The following is a 19,889-nucleotide window of genomic DNA, read 5'->3' as shown; positions in this document are numbered from 1 at the left end:
AAGTGGTACTAGTGGTTCTCAGTGGTACTAGATGACAGAATAAGGAGTAATGGTCTCAATTTGCAGTGGGGGAAGTTTAGGTTGGATATTAAGAAAAACTTTTTCACTAGGAGGGTGGTGAAGCACTGGAATGGGTTACCTAGGGAGGTGGTGGAATCTCCATCCTTAGAGGTTTTAAGGCCCGGCTTGACAAAGCCCTGACTGGGATGATTTAGTTGGGGATTGGTCCTGCTTTGAGCAGAGGGTTGGACTAGATGGCCCCCTGAGGTCCCTTCCAACCATGATATTCTATGATTCTACGATTCCACAGATTATCTTCCACCCCTGGCTCAGGGTTGTGCCTAAAGTCACAATTTATCTATGACAGGGAGCTGCTCTTGGCTCCTGTCTTCCTGCACAAATGGCTCTGACACCTCTGGCTTGTAGCCACCACTGTATATGTTGTGTTCAATACACCACTACCCTCTTACAATCCCATGCAGCAATTCTATGTACAGTGTCATACACTCATCATCCCCTTTTGCCAGAGAGAAGAGCTCTCTCCATGCAGAGATCTCCCTTTACCCTGATGCTGCTGACCCACCCCCCTCTCTCTCTCTCTCATTATCCTGCACTTTCTTCCCGTGCTCCTTTTCTACTCTTGCTGTTAATGGGCTAATTAGTTCCTTTGCTCTCCCCAGCCCAGGTTGATCTAGTAATTGGCCATTCCTTCCCTCAATCAGGCTCTTTCCAGGGGAACTAACTGTATTTACAGTGACCAGAGTGTTGGTTCAGCTGCTGGTTCTCAGCCTTCTATCACACACCTCGCCCTTTTGTCTGGTGTAGAAGTTTCTTATTCCTCATGTTCTTGTTTTTTATTAGAGGTTCTGCTCTACTTGAGTCTTTTGCCCCCAGGGTGGTTCACCAGGATCCTTTTAGGGGTTCACCCATTTTCCACCCACAAAAATTACATTGGTGGGCCAGGATCACCCCCCTAATCCTGTCTCGCCCCACAGGTATTCACACCACAAGCAATCTGATGCGATATTTGCCCCATTCTCACCTCCTTTCCTTTGTGACAGGGCCCACTGGCAACCCTCACGGTCCTGATCATTAGGTTCTCCCAGGCCTCTGAACTATTCTTGGGGTCTCCACTCTCATCATTCAGGTTCCAATAACTGGGGTTCCAATAACTGTCCAATCCCTGTCAACGAGTTTGAATTCTACTTATCCCAGAAGGCTAATTCTGTGTTTTCTTCCTTCTCCCCCGTCACACTATCCAGATGTGCTCTGATGAAGTTTAAACTTTAACTGTGCACTCAGGCACCTCCCAGACCAGCCTACCCAGGTAGAGGCCTTCTGCTTTTGAGATGTTTACTCAGAACCTCCATTCATCAACTCTGATGTCTTTAATGATTTTTCTAATAACATTTAAATCATAAAAGGATTAAACTTGGCACTGTCTCCAGCTAAAACAACACTCCATGACTTTTTACTGTGTTAAAAATACCCACAGAAAGTAAAATGTGTTACCATGACTTGTTCCCATGCCCCCATTATAAGTATTCCTGCTGCTCCCACTTTAAACTTTTCTCTATTCACTTCTTCTTCTTTGAATCTTTCCTACTCTAGTAGCTGCCATCTGAAAGCACCTGAAAGGCAGGTGACTAACTTTCTCTGTGGTAAATTCAGGGCTTTCTGTATTCCCATGATAATCTCTGAGGACATGCCCCAATGTGCTTGTTCTTCACTAGCCCATCAGCTCGTTGCTTGGTATTCCTTTGCAACACCATAGCATCAGCTTGTAACTTGGATAGATTAGCCAATGACTGCATTCACGTTTCACATTTAATTTCAATCAGATATTTGCCCAAAAATGGAAGACCCAGACACATTTTTTAATAATGTCATCTAAGTCTAGGTATCTCGAATCTGTCATAAAGTGCCAATGAAAATTAAGGTGCTTTCTCTCCAAAGAAGATGTCAGAAGCCAAGCACAAAAATTTACAACTGCATGACAAATTGGATACCAATATGGATGTGGAAAGCAGATTCATCCATTTTATATCTTTCAAGAAGGAAATATATAGATATTAATTAAAAACCTAAATATGTAGCACACCAAATAGAATTTGTTTTGAGACTAAATATTTCTTTTTAAATTTGTCTGTTCCATCTGGATTATAGTTGAAATTGATGTTGTGTTTTCCCTTTGCCTGGAAATGTCAGGAAAGATGATTAAAATCCGTGTTTACCCTTCAACTCTAAGATGAACTTTTCAATATTGGAGTGCAACTGCTTATGCTGCAATCGCTAAGATTATATCTGTATGCCCTTTTATAACTAGACCTTGTAAATTGATCCAGGGTTATGTCTGGCATTCAAGGACTCAGCCAAGTAACAAACCTCTCTAAAAAATGTGGACAAAAAAGAACCTGCCCTTGTTGAGTAATTGGACTGATATATGTACATAGCTGTGTTTTCTGGTTCAATACATACATTTATGCCTATGAGTAGCCTCTTTGATTTATATTGGAATACTCAGGTGTGTAAAATTCAACAAGTGTGACTACACAATTGCAAGCCTTGCAAAGGAAAGAGATGGACTGCCAGAACAGTTTGCTGATCATTCATTTGGACCCCCATTCATGTCTTACCCATTTGCATTACCCATTATTACAGTGATACCCTGACTAACCAAGACTGGGGCCCCACTGTGCTAGGCATAGTACAAACACAGAGTAGCAGACATTCTCTGCCCTGAAGAATCTTTTTGTACTTTTAAACCTGCTTTATTTTCACCAGCTGAAGGTTGTGTTTGGGCATTTTTATAAAATTCCATATTTATCTATCAACACTGAAAAATGGGGTGATGCTTTTTACTCAATGAATAATCATGTCACTGAGTAAATAATGTCTACGCTGAAATTAAAAATCACAGCTGGCCAGCCAGCTGACTTCAGCTCACGGGACTTGGGCTAAGAGGCTGTTTAATTGCAGTGTAGACATTCAGGCTCAGACTAGAGCCTGGCCTCTACAACCCTGCGAGGTGAGAGGGTTCCAGAGCTCAGGCCGCAACCCAAGCCCAAACATCTACACCACAATTAAACAGCCTCTTAGCCCAAGTGCCATGAGCCTGAGTCAGCTGGTACGTTTTTTAATTGCAGGGTAGACATATCCAGTGTGGCTAGTGATGTAGGCATACTTTGAGTTTGAAAGGGGGAGGATCATGTGTACTAAGTTGGAGCCACTTTTACTATGCAGACCCATCCATCCCCTCCCCTGTGCTATGCACCAGCCATGGATGCTAATGAAACCTTCAGGCGGCTGCAGCAGCAGCACAGGTGTGCTGATAGTTTATATCCTAGAAAGAAGGGTAGTGTTGCCCAGCTGCCGTGGAAAGCTCCAGTGCACAGCAACTCAGTTACCAATGGCAAGTTTTGCCTATCAAATAATGATTTGAAATAGCACACCATTCTGCAGGATAAATACTCATGAATGTTCAAATATTTTTAGTCTATTATTTATATAGAGGTTGATATCTGTAAATCCGCTGCCCATAGGTGTAAGGCTGTAGCACAAAGTGATGGGAGTCAGAAAGAGGAGGGATGGTTTAGAGCAGTGATATTCAGATCTCAGTGGTTCAGGAGCTAAATTAGCAATCAACATTACCCAAAAGAGTCACAGGAGTGTGAATTCATTGTTTCATTATTGTTATTATTATTTTATTTTATTCTCACAGCAAAATGACCGACCAAGTGTAGATATGGCCTGAGTGAAATCCTGGCCCCACTGGGATCAGAATTAGATCTAGCATGTGTTGTCGATACATGCCTACTTGCCAGTCTTTGACCTTAGTGACAACTCAAACAATAACAAACTCAAACAGCTATGCTCTTCCTAAGGTTTCCCTGCAGAACCTCCCCTGTCCCAGCCTCTAGTTCCCTTTCACCCACCATGACCGAACTCTCTTATTTCCTGGCTGAAGCTCAGGCAATTCATTTATCAGCATAAATTAAGACTAATTAACATAACGCAGATTTAACTGCTCTCCCCCACATTTGGAGTTTGCCGGCTCCTGGAGCTCCAGACTGAGTTTCTAAGCGGGCCCTACCAGAACAAGTACAAATATAATGGCTATCAGAGCCCTCTGACCTTATTTGGCAACATGCTTGAAGTCAGGGATGGGGACAGAAGGAAGTAGAAACTGCTGCCGAGGCCCAATGAGGGGACAGCTTGACTCAGACACACAGAGAGAGAGTTTAGTTTCAGTTTTTGGTTTGGAAGTGGAGAGCCAAGCAGCCCAGCTCAGAGAGTCGCTGCTAAACTCCCACTGCCCCCAAAGGGAGTTCTTGACAGCTGTGAGATCTAGATGCCTGGGCCAGGCCAATCCAACACTATGGAATCCTGCCTCCAGTAGAGAGAGATCCAACCCAGTGCCAACTACAGAGAACCAGAAGTGACCACAGAAGGGTTCCAGACCAGGGAACAGTGACCCTGGTGGGAGTCAGGAGAGGACCCTACCCGACCCAGGGGTGAGGATAAAGTAAGGGAACTTTTTGTTTAAGCCAGCCAATACCACAGTGCTGCACTACACTGTCTGGATGCTCAGCCTCAGCCAACCATCTTCCTAACCCTGGAGCAGATTATTTTCCCATCTGTGCAAGTTCAGTGGGACAGGGCCTAGTGGAGGTAAAGCCAAGGCTGTGCCCATTCCCCTCATTTGTTGCCTAGTCCCCACCCATCTGTGCAAGAAGAGGAGTAGCTGTTCAGTGCTATCACCCCATTCACCACACTATGAATTGCAATACTGGTAGCCTGCATACAGCAGTAAGCAGACTCCTGGGGATTGAAGATCTCAGTCCACAAAACAGGTACAAGTTACCTCACTTTGCCCTGCCAGTGTGTGATGATGGCCTTGTCCCAAAATGACCACTTCTACGGATGAGAGAGTACCAGAATCTCCATGTTCCTTCAATACCTGGCAACTGCCAAAGAGAGTGTGAGCAACACATCAATTTCTGATGCTCTGCATCATCCGTCCTTACCATTAGCATTTCACATTGTTTCTCCTAGTTATTACCCCAGAAGGAGTGGGGCGGTTGGGAGCACATTTAACTGACTTCTCTAATTCTGTACAAATCAGAATCTGTTGACCATACACTTACCTTGAATTCTTTTTCAATGTTTGCAAGCACAGCCAGCTCATTGCTAAGTTCTAAGGCAGTCATTACCGGGTCTTCACTGGATAAGGAGAGGTACGCAGGGCTCGCCAGACCTTTGTAGGCATTGATTCTGGACCTAGAATGGCTGAAAGAGTCATGTTTTTGCTTCTCACTGCACTCACTGCATTTGCAGAAATAGTCATGTGGCCTTTCAATACGAGCACCTTTTCTCAGAAGGGTGTGGACAATTTCATATTCATGGCAGTGAGCAGCCAGAATGATTGGGGTAACATCATGGGAGAACCGGGTTCCATCCTCATCGTATGCATAAAAGTCATCATGCTGGAATTCTGATTGGCTGGGACTTAATGCAAGTCTCTTGCCTTCAGCGAATGCAGGATGATTTAGGATGGCTTCCACTATCCGAATATAACCTTTACTAATAGCCAACAGCAAGGCATCCCCAACCCGGGAGAGGTTCTCCTTCTTCAGTAAAAGTTCTGTAATCTCCAGATGCTCATTGGCGACTGCAAGCTGCAAAGCATTCTGCCCCATGTAATCCACACAGTTCACATTTAGTGAAGTACACTCTTCCAGCATTTTACGAATCACAGGAATATTCCCATATTCTGCTGCATCCAAAAAACGCTCCTCATCAAGAGAAAGGCTTGTGGAACGATCATTAAACATGTATGCTGGTCCTCGATTGGCCAGCCTTCTGCCCTTCTCCCGGAGTATGGTCTGGCGTCGAACTGCTAGCCTATTCTCAGTACCTCGACTGCATGGAAAGAGAGATATCATTAATGCTTTCATATGCAAAATGCATTTTTAACCTACCCTTTGGGAGGACACATACATCTTAATACTAAAAAAAAATTCCCATCAGTTATCTGCTGTGCACTTTTTAATGCAGAAGTGAGACCATAAAGCTTACTTTATTGCACTGTATAATCATTATAGCTATACAGGTCTGGAATGGATACTTTTATTACTCTCTGCTTCAGTGGAGGATCCCATAGTTTACTCCTATCTCAAGACACCACTTCTTTTCCTTCTTTTCCTCATCCACAGTTATCACATCTGAATTTAGAAAGAGAAACTGAACCAAATTCTGCTCTCAGTTACACCAGTGTAAATCTGGAGTAACGACTATAAAGACAGTGTAGTTACTCCAGCTTGGGAACCATGGTCTTTATTTCCAGTACTTTCCATTATTTGCTTTAATTCTACAGATAACAGGCAAACATCTCATCATTTTACAGGACTGAGACTCATCATTCTTTGTCCCACATTTGTCTCATGTATGAATGCTTGGTCCAGAAAATCAGCAAAGTAGGTAACATCGGAATATAATCATCAACTGATTATGTGTTTCATTGACAATTCAAAAGCCTCCCAGATTGTCTTACGTGACCATCCTTAGAGTATATTGGCTGACATAAGGACTGAAAAGCATCTCATTGAACTCATTGCAAGTTTCTACCATCAACTGCAGATCATTGTGTGAACAGCAACAGTTGAGACTGAGTGGTTTTGCATTGGACAGGGTGTGAGATATTCTGTCCTCAAGACTTTTAACATATATGCATAATTTATTATGAGACCAGCCCTAGAAGGTTCTGACTAAGTGGATGGAGTTGAGATTTCTGTAGGACTGGATTTCCTCTTTACCAGCTTGAGATACTCTGATGACATGACACTCTGCTACAACCACTGACGCAATGCAATGAATGTTGGAGTCTGTTAAAACAGTTAGCGACTGTTCCTCAGTGAGGTGAAAACAAAATAGATGCACACTGACATTATTAACAAAATCAAGGTGCAAACGGATATCATAATTAACAGTCAAGTTGTAGAGGTGGTAGATTAATTCAGTTATCCGGGATCATATATCTCCAACCAAGGAGGCTGTTCAGTAAAATTGAAAGAAGACTATGAATGGCTCACTCAGCCATGGCCTTCCTTACAAAAGTTTGGAAAAAAATGTGGCATCTGGATGTGTATGGAGGTTCATCTGGTGAAATTGTAGGAAATTAATACTCCTGACAAGTAAATTAAAGACTTTGAAATATGGTGTTGGTGAAGACTCTTGGGTATCACCTGTACTGCAAAGAAGATGAATGCTTACATTAGAAATATTATTGGAAAGAAGCAGACCCTGCTGTTGGAACTCAACAGGTGCAAACTTATGTACCTTAGTCACATCAGGCATAGAGATGAAATTACATCAAGAAATATATTATGGAAGGAATGGTGGTAGGCCATCATAGCAGGGGCTGACCAGTGAGAAGATGGATAAATAGCAGGTGGCAGGTCACATGAAGGTCAGCTGCTGAGTGCTCAAAGCTAGCAATGGATCTAGAATGCTTCTGAAAATTCTGCTACAATGTCACCAGTATTCAGACATGAAAAAATGGATTTTAGTCACTTTATTATCAAGTACAAATTGTAAGAATAAGTAAATATAATGGTATAGAATTTAAATGTTTTTAAATATCATTTATATGCAGTTTAGTTACAATCTTTGAGCTCAACAAGTTTCCCATGCCCCTGTTGATTTCACTAAGAATGGCTGCCCTTGCAACAATGCATAGAATACAACTTTGTTATATGTATCTTCTTCCATAAAACTGTGTCAAAACACTTAATTCAGGGTCACATTCTCTGCTGATGTAAATGGGCACAAGTGTGAGGGGTTTGATGGGAGTTTCATTTACACCAAAAGAGAACAATAACATAAAGAAGGATAGGCAAGGGATGTAATTAACATGAGATTTGGGAAGGGCCATCATGAAGCTCACCACTTTCCGCTCCAAGTGTAATGCACATTTCTTTGACCTTGTCTTGGCTAATATAAACAGTTATATTTGTTTAAAAGCAAAAACCTACCCAAACACTGCACTGACACACACTTCTCTCACTGGGAAGAGGATGAGAGAGAATAAACAAAACATGACAAATGTTAGTCATGTTGCTTAATGTTCTACCAGAAGGCTGTCAGCTACTATGGTGATGAGCATGGTATAAAAACCTATATTGAATAGAGGAGGCAGAGACACAGACAGCCATTCCAGATGGCAGAAAGTGCAGAGTGGAGAGTACTCGCAGCATCGGTAGCAACTGGATGTGGAAGGACTGAGAGTATGCCAGTGAGAGAGAAAAGGACGGAGCAAGGAGAAGGAGTAGAGAGAAATTAGTCCATGACGTTGGTTGGGGCAAAACAATGAAGAGTTAAAAAAGAAACTCATTGAAAGCAATCTGGTTTATTAGCAATGTATAAATCTGAGCAACAAATCTGAAATTTGTTCTATAATATAAATGCTTTATTGTTATCTGTGTCCCAGTTTTTGTGCATTTGTAATGTGTTGAATGTTGTGTTTTTATATTTTTTGAAACTGACATCAATACTCAGAAAAAGAGACTTTACCATGTCAAATTAGTTAGCACAAAAATGTTTAGGATAACTGAATTATTTTCTACAAAAACAGATTTTTAAAACAATTTATTGCATTCAAAATTGCCATGGAAAATGTCCTCTTTCCTCTATGACCCTTCAGTAAAAATGCTATTTTTAACAAAAAGCATTTCCTAATCTTATTACTTTTTTAAACAGTCATCCCATTTAATGCTTTTTACTTGTGCTTGCACATCTGAACTATACTCAAGGATGGAGAAACAAGAAGAGAAAATAGTATGGAAGAAAGAATATGATTTCATGAAAAATCTTTTTTTTTCCCCTCATCAAAATTTTCATCACAGCGCCAGTCAGATTAACTTTTGCTTGTTTTTTTAATTATACATTTTTTCATGGTTGTGAAATGCTGTAGCAAAAAGAAAGAGCACAGGGAAGGTCCTCTTTACATCAATCCAGCCATCCAGTGCAGATGATTTTATTTCTCTAAATGTCTCTTAAAATGTGGTGGTAGTTAATCATTTAATGAATCTGAATATCATTACACTTGTAAATAGACTTACAAATAGTACAGTACTATCATTTTTCATATTTTTGATATATATGTTTATACATTTATTTTCTCTCCCTGGATTGAATTGAAGATTTACTACTGCACTTTAGAGGCAGTTAAAGTTGCATCAATCATAACTCAAAAATCACAGATCACATCCAAGTAAGTTCATGAGAGACATGTGTACAAGACGTATAATACAGTATAAGGATTATGTTACAACTCTAACTCCTTCAATTATAAAAAGTTTGATTTCCTCTGAGCATTAAAAAGTATTTAGATTCAAGGACACTGGATCCTACTAGAGTGTGCAAAGTGGCAATATTTACAAAGAAAGGAAGAGAAGACATTTTTCACTTGCTCCCCAAACATCACTAAATTAATTTTGTAGAAGAATATTCATAGGGACATGGGTACAATTGGTTGAAAATATTCTTTCAAAATGTTGTGTCTGTTCCATCTATGACCTTCCTTTGGCAGTAGAACTGTAGGGCATAAGCAATGGAGGACTGACCAAAGCCTTTCACAACAGGACTAATTTCATCCCTGACGCTTTAGTTAATTTTCAGTATGAACCATGAAAAAATTAATCTGTCTCACTAACAATGATAAATGTAATTTTTTGCAATGATCAGCGAAGGTTTAGTTTAGGAGAAAAAAACCTTAATAAGGAACTTGAGGTGAAGATGCAATTGTTTATTATGGAGCCACAAAAGGAGATTGGTTTGGATATTATGTTGAAAAATAAGTAGGCAAAGGATGACACAAACATCTTCACTTTCACAGCAGGCACATCTTCTAAAGCATGTCTTTAATTGCCCATAGTAAATATCACTGTTGAACATGTGCTTGGGAACCTGAAAAGACATACAGTATCCAGGTTCATTTTTTAATTCATGCAAAATTTTCAAATCTTCTCTATTTAATTCTTTTAAATTTGTACAACCACACACTTCAGTAAAATAGTGAATGCAGGCTGACAATAAAATGTCTTATAGTGCAGGGCAACTGCATGTATATTTCCTGTCTGTGGTGTTGCAAGGGCACCTATTCTAGGCTCCCGACTCCTCAGCCATCACCTCTCTTGGCCAGAGACCTGCATTTCTCTCCTTTCTAACCAGGGTATTTCCAATCTGAACACTTTCCTGACTATACTGTGACCTCCCCAGCAAAAGACAGACTGCTAAGAAGGCCTGCTTCACTTCTTTCTTCAGAGATTACACAATGTAATTGCCACAGTTAAGTTGCCACACAACACTTTCTAAGCAAGCACATTATTCTTAAGGTGAAAGCATTACAGAGAAAACATATTAAAAACAATAAAAGAACCTGTGTGTATGCTAATAAGCTTAACAGAGATAATCCTGTAACTCCAACAAGGGCTCTGGTTGGTCCTTAGTCCTTCAAACCTCCAATATAGGGGTTTTTCCTGTGCTCTCCAGTTCATAACAGCTTTTACTCAGAACTAGCTCTCAAATCTTATAGCGTGTCGGTGGGCCAAAGACCTTCCAACCTTTTCCAAAGATTCAAGTCTCCTTAGACCAGAGGTCTTGTCCATTTGCTGGATTGGAAAGAAGACCCTGCGTCAGTTTTAACTCAAGCTATTTAACTACAGTTAATTTAAACTGTAGGTCCCTGGAGAATCCAATTTGAACTAGTAAATATAAGCTTCTCTCTGGAGGTGTTACAACCTGAGTGAATTTGCCTAACCACTCACCACTGTTCTCAATTCCTGGAGGGCTGTGGTCCTCCTCCTCCATAGAAATGCATACAATCCCTCAATAGTACATAGACATTTTCATTTTTAATACAACAAACTCTTAAAATATTTAAACTTAATTAATAAGGTTTAACTTAATTCAGTAAGGGTTGTCTAGGATATTGCAGGTTATTTTCATATCGACCACAGTTCTGTCAATAATAATGAGTAGGGGGTAACTGGCTTGTGGTAATGCTGCTGAAAAGGATCTGGGGAGATGTAGCGGATCACAAATTGAACATGAGTCAACAATGCGATGCCATTGCAAAAAGGCTATTATGATTCTGGAGTGTTTAAATGTGTTTTGTATGTAAGACAGAACATGATTGTCCCGCTCTACTTGGCACTGTTGAGGCCTCAGCAGGAGTGTTGTGTCCAGTTCGGCATGCCAGTCTTTAAGAAATATATTGGAAAACTGGAGAAAGTCCAGAGGAAAGCAAACCTTTAGAAAACCTGACTCATGATGAAAGGGTAACAAAACTGGACATGTTTAGCCTTGAGAAAAGAAGACAGGGGAGGAACTTGATAAGTCTTCAAATGCGTTCAGGTCTGTTATAAAGAGGATAGTGGTCATTTGTTCTCCAGGTCCACTGAAAGTAGGACAAGAAGTAATCTGTAGTAAGGGGTATTTAGGTTAGATATTAGAAGCAATGTTCTAACTATAAGGATAGTTAATACTGGAATAACCTTTCAAGGGAGGTTGTCAAGCCACGTTATTGGAGGTTTTCAACAGCAGGTTGGACAAACACCTGTCAGGGATGGTGCTGCCTTACTTGGTCCTGTCTCTGCATCGGGGTCTAAACTTGATGATCTCTTGAGGTCCTTTCCTGCCCTACATGTCTATAATTCTATGATTTTACAAGAAAAAATATTACTTAATCAATTATGTGTTCATAAACTCACAGTTTCAGAGAATACATTTGCAAATGAAATTGACACTCGATGACTGAAATTTTCCTCCTCCTCAGTCTTACCATCTCTTTCATCTAAATCTGAGTAATCCCAACTACTGTCTTGCCCTAACACTGTCATTGCCCCCTTTAACCCAATTACTAACAATGATTTTATTATCGGCAGAGCTGGTAGTGCCATCTATTGTTAAAGTTCACCCAAACATTCCATGATAAGAACCTGTTTTCAATTACTTATATATTTGCCAAAGTTTAACTGTTTGAGCTGAAATCTTCTATGCCAGGTGTCTGCCTCAGGCTGAATTATTTTTGGAAAATTTAAGCTAAATGGGATCATCCATTTTTGAGAATTATTTTAAGGGAAAATAGGTTAGTTTTTAGATGTTTAAAAATATTCTTACAACCAAATAGCTAATGTTTCCATCCTTTGGCATAGGGACTTGACATATTGCTATGGAGTCAAGGATGTACCTTTTGCTGTCACCTTGAAAATTTGCTCAAATTTGGCTAAAGTATAAATCTCTGAAAAATTTGAGTCTACACATGCTCAGTAGAGCTATGTTAGAGTGTGGCAGCTAAATTCTTCAAAGATGACATCTGAGTTTCCACACACACTCCTTCCCTGGAGTTGCAGGGGTTGAGCAGTTACCAGTGGTGGCAATAGTGCTAGGCACAGGAACTGCAAGCAGGAAGACTGTCTCCTGTGCTCTCAGTGCTCTTGCTGTTAGAGGCTGGGCAGTGTGGAGGTGGAAGAATGCAGCAAGGTAAGGAATGGGGCTGGAGGGAAAGGGAGAATAGAAGCCAAGGTGAGATAGAGCAGAAGCCCTCCTCTGCTGTCCTCTTTTACATCTCTTTGCTCTTCCTTATCTTTAACCTATCTATATTTCCCCCACTACGGCTCTTTCTTTTCAGACTTACAAGTTGCTTTTGGATTCCTTATCCTGAAAAAAACCCCAAACATCTCTTTACAACAACCAATGTATCTGCCTCCTCCCTTTGTCTCTTAAAATTATGGAATTTGCTGTCAATTCCCTCTGTCTAGATTTTCTCCTTTCCAACCATCTCTTTGGCTTTCTCTGCTCCTGTTACTTCCTGTTACTTCCAAGGTCACTAAAATACACCAAGCAAATCCAAGGCATATGTTGGAGTTTCATCATACATCTTGCTCTCCTGGCTTCTCTTACCTTTTTCCATCATTTTAAGTGGTTCCTCTCTCCTCTCTCTGTTGTCCCTTGGTAATCTGAATCCTCTCAACCTTTGCCCCTTGTCTCTCTGTTCTTTCTCAAGGCAATCTCTTCCATTCTCATGGTTTCAGATACCACTTGTATCTGCACCATTCACAGTTCTACCTCTCTACTCTTGTCCCCTCACCTCTTTTGCTCAGGCTTGCACACCTGACATACAGTTGTTTCCCAGAGTCTCCCTGGATGTGCCGCTGCACAAAGCATTTCTAAATTAAACCTTTCATCTCTTCATATGCCTCATTTCAACATTGTCTACTACAGTTAGCAACCTCACATTCTTCTTTCCCTTAGGCTCACAGTCTCAGGTGCTATAGAAGTCAAATGTTATTTTTGTTTTTCTTATTATTATTCTTATTTCCATTGCCTCCTCTCATCCTTCTCCACCAATATGTATGTTCTTGCCAAATTCTGTAACTTCTTCCTGATGCTATGATTTCTCAAACATCTGTCTTTTCCTGGGTGCGAATGTTTTTCCCATGAAGAAAATCAACAAAAACAAGAAATCGTTTTCACTGATTTTTTTTTGATTTTGTGTGTGTGTGTGTGGGGGGTGATGTTGAAGAAATAAAAAAATGGCATCAAACCCATAACATTTTCATTGTCAAGCAGGGGGGGAGGAGTTTGAAAACCTGAAAAATTTAGTTAAAAATGCATGATTCTCACAAAAGTTTCCATTTAGATAAAAGAGCTATTTTCTGTCAAACAAATTTTCAATGGAAAATTTTCAACCCGCAATTGAGGTTAAACTTTTATTTAACACTAAGATGAGTAACTCTGTTTTTTCCATTGTGCCTGAACCATTGTCCATGTTGCCCATGTAGAGCCATATGGGAATTCTAACTCCCTTTTCCCCTTGTTTGAGCACATATTCATAGCCCTAAACCTCATCAATAATCTTATAATCAGACCCCTTTCTTCGTATTTTTTGGGTAATGGCCAGTGTCATGGTCTCTAGTTATAACATGTTATTAGCTACAACTACATTACACCACTCTGTGACTATGTTTTGGAAACCTGTTCTATCTATAAATTGGTGACATGGGCAAGTTGGAAGAAAAACAATGCTGGAAAAGATTTCTTCTTCTGGACAAGATTGGTTGATAGAGAAGCTTTATAGGAACCATAGTTACATAAATGGTCTGAGTCTTTTTCCTCCCTTTTTGTGATAATGTTTTCATTTCTAGTTTAAGAGGTGAGATTTATTTTTGCCAAGTCTTGTTTAACTTCTGAGTTTATGTTCATGAGTAAGCAATATCTCAAAAATACTGTATATATTACTTTGTTGCAACCTGCAGTATTTTATGAAAATGTGTAAGAAAGGAGTAAGTGGCACTGAGCTACAACTGAGGGAGGAAAAAAAGCACAAAATTGTAGTGGATGTTGGATATTAGAGATGTAATTCTAGAAGGCCAAATCAATTTGAAAATGAGTTTCTGCAGGGGGTTAAAAGCTCAGTTTTTCCAGATTACATATTATTCTCTTTTCTTGTTAATGAAAATGGGATATATTTTGTACTGAGAAATCACTGCAAAAATAGAGTTGTTCTCAACATATGCAGTATAGCCAACCCCAGGTGTTCAAAATGTTTCACTTTACATTTCAGTAGTCAAGACAAGAGAGAGTGCCAAGCAGTGGACTAAGGTTTTAACAGTGGGAACAGAAGAAAGGTACAGATTTTAGAGCTGTAAAAAGGAAGAGGTGTCAAGATTTCGTTGCAGCCTGAGTGTTGGAGAGATGATTATGACATCAAGACTGCAAGCCAGAATAATTGAGAGGATTGTGAAGGAAGGAAGTGGCAAGGTTTAATGGAGGAGGAGATAACATGTTCAGTTTCTACCAGGTTCAGGCTGAATTGGCAACTGGACATTCCAGATGATGTCGGAGAAACGGCTGCAGATAATAAAAATAATAATAAATACCGGGCTCTTATTTAGTGTTTTGAATCAGTAGAACTCAAAGCAAGAGTGAATGGAAGGAAGAAATCAGAGCAAAGAGATTAGAGAATTATTTGTGTAGTAGTAACTGAAGGAATGAGAGCAGATGAAGTCAGTCAGCACTGGATTGATGCAATATACTATACACATATTAATATGGGGCCTTTGTGCCCCAGCCCTGCTTGGGGTGTTAATCTCAAGGGTTTCCATATATATGAGTTGTCAGCTGTGCTAATAAGGGTCCACCATCACTCTTCATGTGCCTTCTCTGGCTTCTGAATCACCACTCCTTGTCCACAGGTGGGCTGCAATCCATTTAACCAGGGATGTGAGGTCTCACCATGTGCAACCTGCATTTTTCAGTGATGTGACAGATGATTGTGATTTGATCACACATGCTTCAACTTTCTCTGAAACCAGCTTGTTTTGGTAGTTCTGCTTCTATCATTCACTTCATGTGATCCAGCATTACGTGGAGAAGAACTCCACGTAATGCAGGAAGATAATACGAATGTTACTACACTCTCTTATGTCTCCCTTCTTTTGTAAGGACAGAACTATTCCCTTTGTCTGACCACCTGACCAATTTCTAGTCATACATACATCATTGCAAATTTTCCATATGAAATCAATACCGTAATCACCAATCCCTTTTAACAATTCTGCTGGTATATTATCTATTCCTGGTGCTTTCCCAGGCTACATTTTCATATTGACATGCACCACTTCCTTTTGCAGGATTGATGGCTCTCTACTTGGTGGGTGAATAGAAATTATTGTTATTTATTAGTACACTGAATCAGGATTGGACACCCATTGTGCTAGGGACTGAACAAATATGGGGACTGATCCAAAGCCCAGTGAAGACAAGGGAAAGAATCCTCTTGACTTCAGTGGATTTTGGATCAGTACCATGATCCCTGCCCCAGAAATAAGGTTAAGTTTAAGTTCATCAGTAAAAAAACCCTGCAAGTTGATCAAAAAGCTCTTCATTTCACTTCCCTACTTGAAGTTACATCAATTCATTACTATGCCACCAATGAACTCAGTATGACTTACAAGAACAAAGTATAAACATTTCCAGCAAAGAGCACTTAAAATAAGTTTGCCCAGTGGTGGTTCCTCTTTCTTTGGTTGTGATTAGCCTAAAGGGATTTTCTTAAATGGGAAATCAAAAACATAGCTAGCTTTTCCTCTGGATGACAGAGTTTATCACAGACTGAGAAGAAAAAGTTTTGAGAGAATCCCTCATTAAAATATTGGCAGCACATACTGCTGTGGTGAGGTTCTGGGACTCCAGTGTAATCTATTTCCAGTGGATTTTCCCCTCTCACATATATTTCATCTGTATGAAATAGATACCCTATTTTACCAATTTGCCATCATTTACAGCCATTGTAGTGTGAACTGGTTTAGTAATTAAATCTAGTACTCGAAGAAAAACAAAATCAACAATGATTATTTCTACTTAATTATGTACCTGTAATAAATATTCCTTTGGTAGGAAATGTTTACCTCAATATTATCAAGGGCCTTATTTTACAGTTTCTAAGCAGCCAGAAGTCCACGTGAGAGTCAGTCACAGGATCTAGCCATAATGCAACACTCTGAAAACAAAGCATCTATACATTATGCACAATCAGCAAACAAAACAGAGCCACCCATGTCATAGCCTCTGCCAGAAAGTCTATGACTGTGGCAAGCCTTTGGTCTTTGATTAACTTGAATTTGTTTTACTTACAGTGAAGACTGGGGAACTAAAACAGAAGCACTATTAAATTTACATTACCAATAATTACAATGTTCTTTCTTATCAAAAAATTCATGATGCACTGAATCTCATTAATTGATACCTAACAATATTAGACCTCAGGCTGACTTGGTGGTGTGATGGTGCACACATTCACTGCCAAATAGGAACTAAGTTCTAATTCTCCCAGGCTGCGGATCAGAGTTCTTTCACATTGCTAGAGTGTTTGGAGAGCCCAGAGGCTGCTGGTTGTGGAAAGTAGGAATGACCAAGCCACCAAAAATCTATGGTGAAGTTATTTCCCACTCATTAAATACTTGTGAGAATTGTTTTTAAACAAAGCGCTTCTGAAAACAGCACATATACCATAGTTTATTGAGCACATCTAGACTAAATAGAATGTGTCCACAGATTTGTTCATGTTGGTACAGTCAAGCTGTATGCAGGTATTACTTTTGCACTATAGTAAATGCTGGAAGAAGCTTTTTCATTCCATGTTGCAAGACATGCCCATCACAGCTTCTAAGTGTAAATGTAAAAAGGTATATAAAAACCACAAAATTATATATAACTAACTGATGTAACATCAGTTCAAAAGAACCCTCAACCACCTCCTTACACAAGTGACCAGATAAGCCTCGACATTTATTATTGATTCATTTTTTGTGAACACAAGCTAGAACGATCATAATGGCTTATTACAAAGCCATAGCAAGATCACACTTGGAATATTATGCATGATTTTGGATGCCTCATTACAAGAGAGAGTTTAAAGAATCAGAAATGGTACAGGAGAGCACGGCTTGAGTTATATAGTCTCCAATGTTATGACTTGGATGGAGAGATTAGGAAAGTAGATTTGCGGTTTTCCACTGGAGCCCTTCAGAAAAGAGGAGATTAATGTCCAGATTCAGCAGACTATTTGAGCACACCATAATACTATTGTCTTCAATAGGGCTACTCACATGTTTAAAGATGACACATGCTTAACTACCTTGCTGAATCAAGGCTTAAGGCATTACCTGACTGAAGCATATAGAATTCTGAGGAATATGGTGAAGGTAGAGGCCAGAAAGCTATTTAAGAGGGGAAAAGTTTCATTAAAAAGAAGAAGAATGTAAGGTAAAAAAAGGTCCAGACATGAGCACACATACACACGCACACACACATGCTGGCACGCACACACACGAAGTTTAGAAGAAAGGTAGTTTATAGGATAGGGTTGGGCAAGGTTCCAAACATTGCACTGAAGTCCTGGGTACCCTCAATTCCCACCGAAGTTAAGATGAGTGATGGGTGCTCAACACTTCAGAGGATCTTACAGAACTGAGCCCAGACAGAGCAAAAAAAAAGTTTGAGAAAAGTGCATGAGACAGCAAGAGCAGCTGCAAGCTTGAACAGATTCAAAGGCTATCTCTACACTTACAGTGGCATGTAGAGTACAGGCACTACATGTGTAGTTAGCACCACAGTGAAAGGCAGGCTGCCTTCACTGTGGTATGTAGCTACACATCTCAGTGAAAGGCTATGGCAGCAGGAAGGCAGTGGGAAAGGCTCTGGCAACTCCTCGCAGCTGGAGCTCTTCACTACAGCAAGGGGAGGCTGTGGCAGTGAGAAGGCAGTAAGACACACTGCTAAAAACAGCAGTGTAAATGAGGGAGATACTGCCTGGGTGCATAAAGAGTCTGGGGGGATCAGGTGACTAAGACACTCTACTCATCTAAACCATGTCTCATATCTACACTATTTATACCCATGATAGCTGGTGTGCAATGTCTGTACTCTACACACTGTCACAAGTATAGACATTGCCAAAGACGGCTGAGTCAAGCATTATGTGAAAGAATATATCAGAAGATACAAATATTAGCCAGATATGGAGCTAGAAAAGTTGTGTTGCCACCAGCTGTGCTTGTACAATGATTTTACTTTAAAAAAGTAAAAAGAGTGTTTAATACTTTAAAAAAGAGTGATGAATATATGACCTCCATTCGAATGAACTCATTATGCTTTTGGTGAAAGCAGAACTAATGTATGGTAATGTACTTATTTAACATTACGATATTACCATTTCAGCTTGTTCAGTTTAGTACGCAGTAGCCTGGTTATTGCAACTAAACTTGTTATGCAACTACAATCCTCCAGAGTCTGAGCATGACAAATCCATATAATATTCCTGAGTGATAATGTTTGCATTTGGACCATTAGCAATCAGATTTGTGTTAAAATGCACAGCTCTAGCTATCGCCATGGTGGCTCCACATCCCAGGAACCTTCTGGGTATTAATGTTTCTACTGAAAGGCTGGGATAACTTATTTTGCCTGAGTCAACCTTCATTTCAGCTGGTGTCAGAATGGAAGAATCCAATTTAGTAATGTGCTGTGCTAAAAGCACCCCATTTGGGCCAAGTGATCCTCTTTCTTTAGGGAATCTGTTATTCCCAATGCAGAGGCAATGCACATCTGGCACCAAACACTATTTGGAGTGTGAAATGATCCTGTGCATCCCCCTTTACATGTTTCAGACTCAGGAGCTTTTTAGCAAAGTCTCTCAGCTAATAACTATCTCAGAGTTGGATCCAAAATTCCCCTGCCACTCCTTTTCCTTTGTATAACCTCATCTAATATGATCTGCTATGGTCTAAACTTTTATCTAAATTGTATATTGTACTAAAGGAGCTCTGCTAAAGTCAGTTAGGCCTGATGTTTGACCTACCTTCAAATATTTATAATCTGAGAAGGAAATGTCAGCCAGCTTTTAAGTACATGAAAAATATATAAACACAGAAGGTCAAATTATGGTGCCATCTTTATGAGTGTGCTTGAGGTAGGGAGAGACCTTTCCATAAGTACACTCACATGTAAAGAATCATGAAGCCTGTGCTTCTTGAATGCAAAGAGAGAGAGAGAGACAGAGAGAGAGAATGTGTATACTGACAACAATACTGCAAACCACAAAAGATGGTAAGTCTGGACTCAGGGTGAAACCATAGCACTCAGTGCACCTGAGCTAGTACCAAGTAAGTGGTCAGGACTGACTGGAGGCTTGCAGCATACCTTTTACACAGATGGGGAAAGTGCACAACTGCAGAGCTCCTGCCCTACCTAGGCACAATATCTCCCATCACCACCCATCAGACACTACAGCTGCTGACTTGCCTCATAGCACACCACTGACGCTA

At 40.1% G+C, this 19,889-nt stretch overlaps 2 protein-coding genes across 10 annotated transcripts in view; one reads left to right on the top strand and one right to left on the bottom strand.

Moving 5' to 3' along the window:
- ARHGAP42 (Rho GTPase activating protein 42) overlaps positions 1–243 on the top strand; it is a 596,304-nt gene extending 596,061 nt beyond the window's left edge. Inside the window, exon 25 of the transcript XR_007772629.1 lies at positions 216–243. The gene's annotated coding sequence lies outside the window, so the exon portion shown is untranslated. The remainder of the gene's footprint in view (positions 1–215) is intronic.
- The window catches only part of TRPC6 (transient receptor potential cation channel subfamily C member 6), a 160,028-nt gene that overhangs the window by 55,569 nt on the left and 84,570 nt on the right, over positions 1–19,889 (bottom strand). For 8 of the 9 annotated variants that reach the window (XM_050940800.1, XM_050940810.1, XM_050940830.1 and 5 more), the window contains one exon: positions 5,148–5,922. In XM_050940800.1, the coding sequence (XP_050796757.1) occupies positions 5,148–5,922 (775 nt within the window). Of the gene's footprint in view, positions 1–5,147; positions 5,923–16,472; positions 16,511–19,889 lie in introns of those variants that run through there. The other variant, XM_050940880.1, reaches the window with a different exon arrangement.

The sequence above is a fragment of the Gopherus flavomarginatus genome, chromosome 1, assembly GCF_025201925.1.
Source record: "Gopherus flavomarginatus isolate rGopFla2 chromosome 1, rGopFla2.mat.asm, whole genome shotgun sequence".
Classification (NCBI taxonomy): domain Eukaryota; kingdom Metazoa; phylum Chordata; order Testudines; family Testudinidae; genus Gopherus; species Gopherus flavomarginatus.
The sequence above is the reverse complement of the archived record's forward strand: the minus strand, read 5'-3'. Positions and strand labels throughout refer to the sequence as shown.